The 15,203-nt window shown below is 40.9% G+C and overlaps 1 protein-coding gene across 1 annotated transcript in view; it reads left to right on the forward strand.

Annotated features, from left to right (window-relative positions):
- LOC127423094 (ETS translocation variant 4-like) overlaps positions 1-15,203 on the forward strand; it is a 51,398-nt gene that overhangs the window by 25,876 nt on the left and 10,319 nt on the right. The window contains exons 5-7 of the mRNA XM_051667139.1: positions 3,948-4,077; positions 4,206-4,406; positions 5,633-5,919. Of these exons, the coding sequence (XP_051523099.1) occupies positions 3,948-4,077; positions 4,206-4,406; positions 5,633-5,919 (618 nt within the window). The remainder of the gene's footprint in view (positions 1-3,947; positions 4,078-4,205; positions 4,407-5,632; positions 5,920-15,203) is intronic.

A 15,203-nucleotide genomic window follows, 5' to 3' on the forward strand; every position in this document is an offset into this window, starting at 1 on the left:
TATGCCTCTTTCACCAAAAAATCCAAAGCACAAGAACTCGTGGAGTTGGAAGGGAATATTAAAAATGCTGAGGCAGAGCTGAAGCACCGAATGTCGTCTGATGGCCTCAGAGAATTGACTCGATTGAAATACAGATATAATACAGTTTTGTCACGGAAGGTGGAGTTTTGGCTATTCAGGGCGAGACAGTCATACTTCGAGTCGGGGGACAAGGCAGGAAAACCTCTGGCTAGATATATAAAATATAAAATAGAGAGTCTTTTTCTACCATTCCCTCAGTGAAATCTGCTGGTGGTGAAATGTTTACCTCAGCCATTGATATTAATAATGCTTTTAAAGAATTCTATCTTGATCTCTATAGTTCCTCTTCTTCGTCTACTGATGAGGATATTAGAAACTTTGTGGAACCATTAGAACTTCCTAAACTGACGACTGGCGGGAGGTGTGGCGCATAAGCTTTTGCTTTACGCAGATGATATTTTATTATTCGTCTCCGACCCTACTAGATCTATGCCTTGCCTCCACAGAATTATTCATTCCTTTTCTAAGTTCTCAGGATACAGAATTAATTGGTCTAAATCCGAAGCTTTGGCTCTGACAGCATACTGCCCGGTAACGCTTTTCAGCCGGGTGCCTTCCAGTTGCAAATACAGGGCATTAAGCATTTGGGCATTTTATTCCCAGCAAATTTGTGTGTTAATTTTGACCCTTTAATAAAAAGGTTTTCAAGCGATGTGTGAAGGTGGGCTTCATTACATTTATCTATGATTGGGAAGGTTAATGTTATCAAAATGAATTGTATTCCAAAATTCAAGTACCTGCTAATGTCTCTCCCTATAGATGTCCCCTTCTCTTATTTCAAGCAATTTGATAGCATAGCGAAGTCCTTCATTTGGAATGGTAAACGTCCCAGATTACATTTCAGTAAGTTGCATAGGCCGATTGACAAAGGTGGGCTAGGCCTACCCAAGATTTTGTTTTATTATTATGCGTTCGGTCTCAGACATTTGGCTCATTGGTCGCTTCCACCTGAGAGAGCCTCTCCCTGGTTTTGTACTGAACAGGAAGTTCTTGCCTCTATTTCGCCATTGCAAAGCCTTTCTATCAAACTAATCTGAGAAGTTACACCCCGTTATCTTGCATTTCCACTCGGTAAGGACAAAAGTGTCCACAGTACTTAATTCTGACATTTATTTCAATGTTGCCTCGAGCATATGGCTGAACCCAAAATGATGTATTAATAAGTCCCCTTTCTGCTGGTCAGAGTGGACTGTGAGGGGGGGTTACTACACTCAGTGACCTATATGAGAGTGGAGTGCTGATATCCTTTGAAAATTTGGTTCAACATTTTGGGATTCTCAGACCTCAGTTCTTTAGGTATTTACAGCTGCCCCACCTGCTCTGTACTATTTTTGGGAGTAGCAGACACCCCCTAAAGTGGCAGATACTCTGAGAGTTGTGATTACTGCTTTTGGAAAAGGTAATGAGGCAACAGTGTTGTACTCCCTGCTAATTCAGAGTCTGGGGGACGGAGCTTCAACTTCTCTCAAGAGATTATGTGAGAAAGATTTAAATTTGGTATTGGAGGAGGGAGTGTGGGCTAGGATTAAAAAAAACATCAAGTCTGCATCTAGAGATGCAAGGGTGTGCCTTATACAATTCAAGATTTTACATAGATTCTATTGGATCCCCTCTAGATTGAATAGGCTTGGTTTTAAAAACACACCCACCTGCTGGTGATGCCAATCAGAAGATGGAGACACAACCAATGTTTTTTGGTGGTGTGTTAAGATCCAAGAATTTTGGTTGCAGGTTCAGAGTTTTATGTGTGATGTATTGGACACTCAGATTTCATTTTGCCCCAGACTCTGTATTTTAGGCGATGGGGCAGTCATCAATACAAGGGATAGACACACAAAAAATTAGGTCCTAACTAGTGTTATGATTGGCAGTCAAATTGTTTTAAAGGGATAGAAGTTGGCTGGAGCGCCCTCATTTCAAGAATGGTGCATGGAGATGGGGAGGGTGGCAGCTTTTGAGGAAGCATCATGTAGAAGGCTGGGGAATTGGAATTTGTTTGATGGGAAATGGGGCAGCTATATGGCGTTTTTGGAGGGCTCTCGGTGAGGGGCAGTGAAGAGAGAAGTTTAGTTTTAAGTTTGTGTAATTATTTTATATATATATATTTATTTATTTTTTTTGGTCTATAATCATGTGTGACCACAGGGATGTTGTTGAGGGTCAGGGTGGGGTTGGGGATTGGGAGGGAAATGTTGATTCTGTGTATATTTGTTTTGCTTTTCTTTATCTATATGAATCAATAAAAAATGTTAATCAGGAAGTGCATATAAACGTGGTCAGTCTTGGATGTAATTCAATTATAAAGTAATTAGTTACTGTAATCATTACTTTTTGTCAAAAAAAGTAGTGTAATGAATTACATTTTAAATTCTTGTAATCAGATTGCAGTTACTGACTTTCAATAAATTTAATTACTTTTAAGTACATTAATAGGGTTATGCTTATTTCTAATATGTTATATATGTAGAATACATAAATTATGTCCCTGTAACAAGTCATGAAAGAAAAATGTGAGGTGCTGAGTGTATGACTTGTGTGTAACAATGAACAAGAAAAAAATATAAACATTATTTTGAATTTGTTGAGTGGAAAAGCAATTACAAAACTAGTAATGTGATTAATTTTTCAATAAAATAATCAGTAAAGTAATCTAATTACAATTTTATAGAAATAATTAGTAATTTGTAGTGGATTACTGTTTTTAAGTAATTTACCGAACACTGATTTTTTTGGAGGGAGACCCCAAAAATAGACTGATTAATAGAAATTTGAAAAATGAACAACAGCCAAATGGAAGCAAAATTTGGCCCTGGTGAGTGATTAAAATGGGGTTACTCGCCAGTTGGCCAGTAACTTTATTAGAAACTGCAACATAACTGGGTTTATATCAAATTGTAAGAACAAGTTTGCCCCTCATGTAAGTAGCAGTGACATGAGCGATTTCATATCAAAGACACAAAAACATTTACTAAATGGTATCTGTTGTGTCTTTTAAAAACTTTCCCCTGATGACATTTTATCAGAGCATCTAGGATGCCTAAAGTTTTTTTTTTTTTTCTCCATAATTCTTTTTGAGAACACGTAGGTGGAATATTTCTTGCAGTAATCCACCAAAACAAAAATAAGAGCAACAAAATCACGATATATGGAGGCTAGCAAGAGATCTTGTATTTCTGCTACTGACACAATGACCTTTGCTGTCATAAATGTATGAGGAAAAAAGAGTTAGTTTTTTATTAAAAAATAATGCAAAATATTGTTTCATGGTTATTAAGAAATGTTTTTGGCCAGCAAATTTTCTCAATTCAGCCACAATTGGCTGGTGTGGCAAAAAGTTCATTTTGGACCCTGATTCTAAGTGAATTTTAAGTGGCTTACCGTAGTATTGTGTAATTGAGAAGGAAATCTCTCAGTGGCACAGGAACAGAACTGTGCACAAAACTTGGCATGGTCTTTGTGTAATCAAACAGCACTATTTTATGCTAGTGGATGTTTATGCATCTAATTGTTTATGATGTACTTTGAAGTTGAGTGCAGGGAACATAATACATTTTACTATGTCAACTATGGTGGAGTTAAATCTAGGTGAGAAGCTCAAGATATTTGCTTAAATGCTTGTGTGGGTGTGTGAGTATGATTGCATGTTTGCATGTTCTACTGCCATCACTATGGCTAAGGATAAACCAAGCCCTTATAAAGTAGTTGGAATGCACAGATGTGTATATTTTCTCTTAGAACTCTTGTTTAAATTTGTGAGTCAAGAACTTGTTGTATTTTTAGTCAAACGTATTTGCCACTATTTCATTTCTTGAGCATATGAATTAGCTGGAATGTGTTTAATGTACCTGTTTCTCTCTGTATTGCAGCAGTGGCATTCCATAGCCCACCTGTGAAGATCAAGAAAGAGCCCCAGAGTCCCGGCTCAGACCCCAGCCAATCCTGCAGCCACAAGCAGAGCTTTAGCTACCCCAATGGAGAGCAGTGCCTTTACGCCAGGTCAGTCAAAATAAGGCCAGCAACATATTGGTGCTAGACTCCTTTAAACACACTCTGATGGTGCAAACATGATTTATTACTGGAAAGAGATGCATTGTTGAATTTGATAGTGTATGTGTGCCCTGCAGTGCCTACAAGCAGAAGAGAACAGCCGTGGGAGCAACGGCAGCAGCAGCAGGATCTAAGAGCTCTTGCCCAGGGACTCCCATGTCTCCTATGCAGCATTACTCCCCAAAACCAACAGTTGGCACTCGGCCGGAGTCAGGGTACATGAATCCTTCCTCAGCCAGCCAGTCTCATGCCTGCCACAGCTATCCCATGAACCCAAGGTAACGCCATCAACACTCTCTGTATTCCTAGTCTAACTAAAACACACATTTACTCTGAATTTTTCCATTAGTTAATCATATGATCTGTGAGTGTTTCTCAATCCTGATCCTGGAGGTCCTTTATTTGGCATACCCAGTTCAGATCATGGAGCACTCTATTAATGAGCTAGTCTGTGGAATCAGGTGTATTAGATAAAGTAGCCACCCAAAATGTGTTGTATTTGGAGTCCTCCAGGACAAGGATTAAGAAATGATTTTCTATTCAATGTTCTAATAGATCTATATTATACATACAATATATACACTGATCAGCCACAACATTAAAACCACCAGCCTAATATTGTATAGGTCCCCCTCGTGCCACCAAAACAGCGCCAACCCGCATCTCAGAATAGCATTCTGAGATGCTATTCTTCTCACCACAAGTGTACAGAGCGGTTATCTGAGACTTTGTCAGTTCGAACCAGTCTGGCCATTCTCTGTTGACCTCTCTCATCAACAAGGCATTTCCATCCATAGAGCTGCCTCTCACTGGATGTTTTTTGTTTTTTCACCATTCTGAGTAAATTCTAGAGACTGTTGTGTGTGAAAATCTCAGGAGATCAGCAGTTACAGAAATACTCAAACCAGCCCGTCTGGCACCAACAATCATGCCACGGTCAAAATCACTGAGATCATATTTTTCCCCATTCTGATGGTTGATGTGAACATTAACTGAAGCTCCTGACCCATATCTGAATGATTTTATGCACTGCACTGCTGCCACACGATTGGCTGATTAGATAATCACATGGATGATTGTTGGTGCCAGACGGGCTGGTTTGAGTATTTCTGTAACTGCTGATCTCCTGGGATTTTCACACACAACAGTCTCTTGAATTTACTCAGAATGGTAGCAAAAAGAAAAAACATCCAGTGAGCAGCAGCTCTGTGGACGGAAATGCCTTGTTGATGAGAGAGGTCAACAGAGAAAGGCCTGGTTCGAACTGACAAAGTCTATGGTAACGCAGATAACCGCTTTGTACAATTGTGGCGAGAAGAACATCATCTGGTGCTGTTTTGGCGGCACAAGGGGAGACTTACACAATATTAGGCAGGTGGTTCTAATGTTGTGGCTGATCGGTGTATATGTTCATGTTCTATTAGAAAAGAACATGGAAAGAATCCTTGCATTAAAACAGTGTTTTTGTGATGATGAAGGCTTCATCCTTTAATTTTTACCCCAGTTCCAGGTTCCCTTCTGGCTCGACAGATATGTGTCTACCATTCGGTTCACAAGGCCAGACAATGCAGCGCATGCATCCTGCCCACTCCAACGGGGGTGGAGGTGGCGGCTACAATCGGCAGCACTCTGACCCCTGCTTGCCTTATCCTCCTCAGCAAAACTTCAAGCAGGAATATCTGGACCCTCTATATGACCAGGCAGCCCACATGGCTGGGCCACAGCCTCAGAGGTTTCCTCCTGCCCTTTTGATGGTCAAACAGGAACCCACTGACTACACTTATGAACCTGGTGAGTCAGGCTCTGTTTCAAAACGTAGTGGCTACACAGCTACCTTCTAAGGCACCATCCTAACAAAGAGCATAAGTGACGGATTTGGAATTCTCTACATGTAACATGCGCACCAAACAAATAGAACTCCGAACAAGAGGCTGAACTCACAAAGAATTCCAGTAAAGTTTAACGTTAGCATGTTGATATTGATTTTAAATGCAGCATGGAAGGCGATGCGGAAAACACGGATGGAATCGCGGAATCCAGTCATAAAAACAGAAATTAACTATTAAACGAATGTAATGGAAATTGACACATTTGTGATAAAATGTCTGTATTAATGCTAAATTAATCAAATTATAATCGATATGATATGATATGTCCTAGTGTGATGATTAAACCACAAAAGGCTGAGATTTAATTAAATAAATATACAGTGTGAATGTGTGAAGCTCGCTGCTCATACACTGATAACACCTCATCATAAGCATCACGTGCGCTCATTGTTTGAAATAGATTACAGACAGCAGAGTGCCCATTAAGCTTAAAGCACGCAGCACATGCAGACTATACAGTATATTTATATAATTACATCGCAGCCTTTTGCGGTATAATATGCATGTTTAAGCCATATAGTGAACTGCTTATCCGGAGGTGTAAAGCTGTCGTCAAAAACGTACAAACTCAAAGTGCATCAAATTGTGCCAAAATAAAAGCTCAATTTAACTAGACGCGTGAAATAGAAGAAACTGCGGCAGAAATATAGTACTGCTATGTAGTAAAATGCAATATTCAAAGTAGTAATAAATAATAATAATATTATATTTAAGCAATATATCACAAGCAGTAATGCTGCGGTACTGAATAAAAGTTTAATGCTTTCATTAAAGCTGTGATGCTCTGCTGTGCAGCACTGTATTTGACAAAATAAATAAATAAACTCCAATATTGTGTTTTGATTTGTGCTGTGATGATCTGTATAGAAGCACTTCATTTGCTAAAAAATAATGTAATATGTTTAAAAATAATTGTTGTGTTTTTCATTTGATTAAAATTATTTTAATTATTTGAATCATGAATTTTGTTGATGATAAATTTTAATGAAACTTTAAAACACAAATTAAGAAAAAATAAAACCGAATTTGGAAAAAAATAAAACGCATTTCATAAGGCCCTAACTAGGCTGTGGACAAGAGTGACAATGAAATAATTAACTGGGAGAACAGTTAAAGGACCATAATCCTATAGGACAGAGTCCTGCTCATGCCGAAATCTGAGCCATGCGAGAACCTTTGAAATGGTGTCTTCTCTCCTCTCTGTTCCTGAGACAAAGGCTGTGGTTTAGACTAGCAATGTAAACAGTAAATTGGTGGGTAAAATGTGCAAAAAGTCTCTGTCTCTCTCTCTCTCTCTCTCTCTCTCTCTCTCTCTCTCTCTCTCTCTCTCTCTCTCCTTCCTTCTCTTTTAAAGGACTTTGTTATTTTCCACTACACTTTGAAAATCTCTTAACAGTATTTCTGTACTTCGGTTTCCTCACTCCAGCTCTCCTTCACTCCTACCCTTCTGTCTGTTCTAACTGATTTGCTATTAGATCTATATCATATATATGTATATTGTACATGTGTACATGTTTTATTAGAAGAGAGACAGAAAGAAAATTTTATGGGGCCATTCTTTCATTCTTGTTTTTAAGAGAAGGAAGATGGAGTGCAATGAATTGGAACAAAACACAGGGGTCTCGATATTCGTTTTTCAAAGTTAAACTACTTTGAACTGGACACTACATCTTAATGCTGCTAAAAAAAAACATCAAGATCACAGGCCAAAGACATCCATCTAATGCATGTGTACATGTGTACAAACAATTAAAAAATAGTGCAGACTGAATGCAAGTAGGCATCCTGTGTGAACAGCCCTTAACTTGCCCTTAATTTGTTGTTGAAAGGTACAAAAAAATGTTAGGTGCTGTCCAGACCGAATGTGTCCTCGCGCTAAAAAAGCTAGACACTGCACAACAAATGTGACAAAGTGTATGTGTCTCAAGAGACACTTTTAAAAGTTGAAGTTCTTTTTAACTTAACACGGTGTCTAAACAAATTTGCCGCTCCTGTGCGAGACGCTGAACCCCCCCCCCCCAGCTATATGAGGTGCACCAGTCAAAGGTGTCAGTCTAGCACGTTTATATAGAAAAACAATTGGAAAAACAGTGGATGGAAAAATGTCTCTAAGTCTCGCTCTCTGTTTTACTCTCTCGCCCTCTCTGTGCAGTTCAAACGAACTTTGTTGGTTCTCCGCTTCCACACCCACTGACACTTTGCGAAGATCTCAATTGTATTTCTGTACACTGAATATTTTCTTCTCACTCTGGTCTCCTCGCTCCTTGACCCCTCCCCTTCTGTCTGTTCTTTGCGAGGGAGGGAGGCATAGGAATTTCATTGAGAAAATGGAGGGCACTGGAAAGACTAGAATCCCCAGTGGAGTGCTCACGGGTGTAGGGTTGCAGCAGCAGCTTCCTTTTCTGCTGGCAGATGAACTCATAATGGAAAAATGAGCGTAGCCTCGGTAACCCGAGCTCGTGCACTGGCTTGGTTGAGCGGGGTAGGAGGGGAGGGAGGTGTGTGATAAGGAAGTTGTATTGGAGGGAGGGGGCATGGTGTTGTAGCCGGGGGGCTCGGGCCATACACTCACAACCCGGACAAGCTCACCTCCTCCCACTCAGCTTAGTGACTGACACAGGGTCGAAACACAACACTCTGCGTAGGTCCTGTTCAGTGCTCTGTAAAGGACTATAAACAGTGATCAAACGAACATAGATGACCATTAAAAAAGAGTTAACGGTCATGAAAACAGAAACTAATTCTTTTAAATATAAACAAAGACAGCATGACTTTTCTGGATTTTGTGTTCTTTAATTTTTGTGGTACTAGTTGTATTGGTACAAATGCCCTTCAGAAACTTGATACTTTTTAGAGGTCAGATTCATACGTGCAGAAACTTTGGAGGAAATGGCCCGGAACAAAAGGATGTTTCTGTGTGGATAAACCGCCCTATCTGAGGTGAAGCCCTTGTTAGTACGGCACGTTATCAGTAGATTAATCCTTGCCCAGGCCAGTGGCTTCCGCTCTGTTACAGAACAAAAACAGAGACCTAAAACAGAGAAACAGAAATGAATGAATTTAAATATTTGTGTTTAGTATTTGGTATGTCCCCATTTTGCTGTAATGACAGCATGCATTTAAGCTGGCATGGACTCCATAACTTTGTGCAAATCTTGATTATCTATGTTATCCCAGCATGATTTGAGAATGTTCCAAAGAGCATGTTGTTAGCTTCAATGGAAGCAAGGAAATCTCGCCTTTTGTAAAAAAATAAAAAATAAATAAAAAAAGGTTACTAAGGTCAATGTCAAGTTTGCTTATTGGATTAGTGACCTAAAAAGAGTGCACAATATTTCCTATTTGTTTTATGTCTTAAATGTTTCTTTGTTTTAACATTTCTGAATTCCAAAATTATTTCTAATTTCTTTTTATTTATTTCCAGGTTTGAGTTAGATTTTGAATCACATATTTTCAATGTGGTCTAAAAATACTGAACCCCACTATGTTCTTGTTAACATCAAAAAGGAACATGGTGTGGGAATTTCCTGAAACTTATTTGTATACCATGCCATTTTATGTTTTTGAAGGGGTCGTTTGCAGGTTTCTGCACACATGGTAATATTTCGGAATGAATGTGAACATGTTTGACCCTCCATTGCTTACAGTCTGAGATCTCAGTCAACCGTAACATTAATTGGAGCTGCCTGTGTAAAAAAGTGATCCAGTCCCTCTGGATCGAGCGCTCTTTTCTCTGGTGACCTCTTATCACGGCCTCAGCCACTGCATTCTCCAGACATGAATCACTGCTCCACCTCACAAACTAACCATTTCTTATTTATACAGTACATATGGAAGGAGAGCGAGAGCAAGAGAGAGATTAGGCATCACAAGGTCTGCTTTTTGATAGGGACAGAGTGATCTGACTAGAATCTGTGCTTTCATCACTGAACTTTTCTCATCACTATTTTATTTAAATTTTTTTGCACATTTAGTCTTTAGTCTTTAATCTTTAGTTTATATTTTTCAATTATTTGTTAAATTAATATAACTTTTTTAATTTGTCACTTTTTGTTTAAATTTGCTAAATGCAAATTAGTTTGTTCTGCACTCCTTTCAGTTTATTTTATATTATTTCACACTACTGATATTTAATTTTATTTGTTAATGTTACTCATATTACCCTGTGAAATCTGTTTTATTTATTTTTTTCCAAATTCCATTTTATTTTTTCCCAAATTCAAAAAATAAGTTTAATTACATTTTATCATATAAAAAAACTCTCTAATCAAATGAATTCTTAGAATATTTTATCAAATGAAAACAATTACTTTTAAACATACCATTGCATTATTTATTATAGAGCATCTATACTGATCCTCACACAATAAAAAAACTCAACATTTGAGTTTATTATTATTATTATTATTATTATTATTATTTTCAAATACAGTGTGACACAGAGCATCACAGTATTAATAAAAGCAGCGATGAAACTCTTATTTGAGATATTGCTTAAATATAATGTAATTATTATTGATATTATTATTATCATTAGTATTACTACTACATTGAATATTACATTTTACTATATAGAAGTAATATATTTGTAGCATCTTTTAAATTTCACATGTCTAGATAAATGAAACTTTTATTATGGCTTTTTGGCAGAAAACCTGATATATAAATTTATAGTCTGCATGTGCTACACGCTTCACAGTGAATAAAGTACTCTGCTCTTTGTCATTAATACGCACACAGAGCGCATGATGTTAATGAGCCGGTTAGTGTTTAAGCAGTGGCTTCTCACATTCACTTACTGTTGAAGCATGCAGCTCATGCAGACTGTAAATCGCTGGTTACGGATGTAACCGTTGTTCTGTGAATTCCAGATGACCGCCAGAGACTGTGCTACAGTAGTGGATAATCGCAGTGCCAGCCAGATAGGTTGAAAACAAATATCAATGAAGTCACATAGTGACGTAAGCCGAGCTGAGGGAAATATAAGCCACTGCAGCTCAGCACCTCAGTGCCCTCTGGCTTCCACCTCATGCAGGACCAATTAACGGACAATGCATGAAGCTCACTAACTCTTTTTGCAGAAGCAAAAGCCAAAAGAAAAGCCGCTTTCAAGGATTTCCACTTAAGGTCTGCATCCTCTAACGGCTCAAAAGTAGGTAGACAAAGAGACTCCAACACCAGAGGTAAGTCCCACATTGGAGAACGGGGAGTACAAGCAGGATTAAGATGTCTCAAACCCTTCAAAAAGCTGCAGATTAGACTGTAGGAGCCCAGAGAAAAACCTTCAACCGGCGAAAGGTGTGCAGAAATGGCTGCCACATAAACCTTTAGAGTGGAAGCCGCCTTGCCACTGTCCAAGAGACTTTATAGGAAACTTAAAACTGCAGAAACTGTACAATACACAGGGTCAAAATCACGACCCTCACACCATGAACAGAAAGATTTCCAGCGATAAGCATAAAGCAGTCATGTAGAAGCAGTCATCGCATTGAGAACAGTGTAAACGACCAAGGGCTCACAGTCTGCTAAGAGGGAGTTGGTCCCAGAGGCCAAATTCATAACTGTAGACGGCCCGGTTCTGGGTGCCAAATACGGCAGTCCATTTGGGGTAACAGGTCCTTCCTGGGGGGAAGCTGCCTTGGTCTTCCCACCAACAAAGTTAGAAGCAGGGGAAACCATGGTCTGGACAGCCACCGTGGTGCTACCAGAAGCACCCTGTGTCTGCCTTGAGCAATTCGGTGAAGCATCTCCAACAACAAAGAAATTGGGGGAAAGGCATAAAGGAGACAATCCGTCCAGTTGTGTGACAGTGCATCTTGTCCCAGCGGACTGGACGGTTCCCTCTGAGCAAACTGCATTGGGAGGTGGGTTGTCTTTTCTAATGCAAATAGATCCACTTCCGCCATTCCAAACTCCTGCCAGATCCCATGAACTACATCTGGGTGAAGCCTCCATTTGCCTGGATGTAGCCAGTTCCTGGACAGAGCATCTGCAGCCTGATTGACTACTCCCGGCAGATAAACAGCCCTCAATGATGCAAACTGGGGAAGCGACCAGGTGAGAATGTTGTGAGTGAACCATAGCAAGCTCTCCGATTTTGTGCCCCCTTGATGGTTCAGATGGAAAACTGTTGATGTGTTGTCCAAGCGTGCAAGAACATGGTGGCCTGCCAGCATGGGAAAGAAGTGCTTTAAAGCCAGAAAAACTGCACGCATCTCTAGCAGGTTGATGTGGTCCATAGAATGGGCGTCTGACCATTGACCACTGATGCCTCTGTGATTTCAAACTGCACCCCAACCCGTGAGTGATGCGTCAGTTGTAATCACCTCACTACAGGCAGAAATAATGCTTAGCGTTACGCCTGCTTTCAAAAAGCCTAGTGATGTCCATTGCTGAAAGGCATGGATGTAACGGTGAGACACTACAATCCGTTTACGGCAATGACAGGATGAGTCCAACCGAAGGCTGTTGTTCCATACCTGCAGGGGTCACACGTAAAGCAGTCCCAGGGGAACCACAGGAGTAGCCACCGTCAGCATCCCGATCAACCTCAGTAACACTGAGTCAAAAAATCTAAAATTGGACTAAAACCCCCATCTCGCTTTGGATAAATATGTTGAGTAAAACCCATCCCTTTGAACTAGGGGATAAACTTTCTTTACTGCTCTCTTCTCCAACAAGGAATAAACTTCCTGAGAGAGAGCTGCTGAACGGACTGGGTCTACCACCACAGTCGGAATGTGACCCGAAAACCTTGGGGGCTGGTGTCAGAACTGCAGAGTATATCCGTTGCGTAGTGTCGTCAAGACCCAAGGGTCCGACACTGCACCTTCCCAGTAACTCAGATGATGTTCCGAAATATGTCCAACCACCGGCCCAAGCATCTCATGCCTTGAGGTTTGGCCTTTTGAGGTTGGGGGGGTTTGACACGAACTCCCTGGGGTACAGTGGAGGTGGAACTACCATGGGGACGACACAAGAGCCACAAAATCTCTGCTGGGTCTGAGGTTTGTTGAAGGGAATATGACGGAAGTGTGGCTGCATAGGCATGTAACGATGATGAGCAGGTGCTGTTGGCATTCTGAAGTTTGGAGCACGCTGCACCTGTGTGAGCTGCTGGGTGGTCGCAGACAACTTCATGCACTTTTCCAACACCTCAGAGACCTCTGGCCCAAAAAGATTCCCAGGGACAATGGGTTGGTCCCTCAGGGTTTTCTTACAGTCCTCTTGCAATCTGGCTTGAGCGAGCCACACCTGCCAGCATGCAGTCAGAAGCATCACAGTGAGAGAGCCCAGTGCTCATGTCATGTGTCCCATGGCCAGCAAGGCTGTCTGTAAGAATTGTGAAACAGAGGGATCCACTTCCACAATCTCCAAAGGGCTAGAGGCAGCAAGAATTAATTAGCAGATTGGGTTCTCAGTATGAGTGATGTAGGCAACTGACTCATATGCTTTTTTAAGAAAGGAAATCTGAGTTGCCACACTGGGTACTAGGGCATTGAACGTACCCTCGAAGTGCTTCATCTGGTGACACTACCAGCGTGGCGACCAGCTGTTCAACCTCTGGCACTCGCACTCCAACATACACTGATTAAGCCATTGAAGCCAAAGTGTGTGCAGTATTGGAATGCCTTTTGGCTGTACCTGGTCCCTTAAGGGCACTTGAAAATTCTGCCACAATGTCCTTACATGCAGGCATAGCAAAGGCATCCGTAGTCAAAGACACTGTGGAAAAACACACTGGATCAAGGCCAAGGCTCTTCAAGGCCAAGGTGAGCCACTGCCATCTGAAGCACCTCTATTGTGTCATCCACTGGAGGTGGAACGGTCCCTGAAGAATGACGTGAGCCTTCACCAGAGTCACCAGCTATCGTGGATCCCACTGGCATGCCCAGCAAATGATCAAGCTCAGCAGCTTTAGAGTCAAGGCGGTCTTGAAAATGTGTATCAGAAGCACACGTAGACATAGAATCAAGGTGGGGACTATGAGAAGTGTAAGGAGAACCAGTAACAACTTCATTTGATGAACGGGAATGAGCATCTTCGGTGGAACCCGTAGCAGCAACAGGAATGAAGTCTGCTGGCTGAAGGGCCTGCAGAAGACGTTTCATCTCCGCCATATCTGAAGAAGGGCCAGCAACCTTCTTTGACAACAGGTGCCCTAGCAGTGGATTTTTTCTTGGCTGGGGGAGCGCCAGCAGCCGCCGAGGCACGACGCTTATGAGTGCTCTGCCGTGAAGCCAGATCCACTTGCAAAAGATTAGATTCCCGGCTGCGTTCCATTCCAGCCAAACACAACTGTCTCTAAGGCATAGGCAGCAAACTACAATGCGGGCATGGGTCTGTAAGCACTTCTCTCGGATGTTGAAGCCTCAGGCATGATGGGCAGAGATTATGCCCATCATCAGGAAGGAGCTCATTAGGACAGAGCCTGCAATTCTGTGGGTAAGCAGTAGAAATGTAGTTGTAAGCCATTTCAACAGTGATAAGTAGCGCCCTTCGGATAGAGCCACAAGGAAAATGGTTAAATATGCTAACATACTACTATCTCCGGATGAAACATGAGGAAGATTACAAAATATGCAAATATACTATTACTACCTCCGGATGAACCGTGAGGGCAGAGAAGTGGGAGTGCACTAACTCCGAGTTACAGGCTCAAAACACACCAACTGTTTGGACCGACAGGCTTAAACGAAAAAATAAATAAAAATACAGACGTGAGACCTGTGATAAATACAAAACTCCTTCAAATAGCTCAATAACTAACCCAATAGCACATATGACATGCCCCCGGATTGAACAGTAAGGTAAAGTGACACCGATGTAAATAAATATGAGAAATAAACTTACCGACCAAGCCGTGATAAAGAAAAGTATCCCAAACCAATGCAAAAACCTAATCGTCACAGTCTGAGGACGAGTATTCGCCTCATATCTATCCCAAAAAATCGGCAGCTCCAATCCAACGGCTCGTAAACTTGACAGCGTGTAAACGGCGATATGCAAAAATCTATAAAAATAATAAGATCGCCAGCAATCAAAAAAAAAAATAAATAAATAAATGGGCTAATGAAAATAACTAGACCAATAGCGCGGTTGACACCCCCATCCCAGTTAGAACCGTGAGGTACAGTGACACTGACGTATAAATATGAACTTCGTATGAGGAAAAAATAAAAACTA

This window comes from Myxocyprinus asiaticus, chromosome 32 (genome assembly GCF_019703515.2).
Source record: "Myxocyprinus asiaticus isolate MX2 ecotype Aquarium Trade chromosome 32, UBuf_Myxa_2, whole genome shotgun sequence".
Lineage (NCBI taxonomy): Eukaryota > Metazoa > Chordata > Actinopteri > Cypriniformes > Catostomidae > Myxocyprinus > Myxocyprinus asiaticus.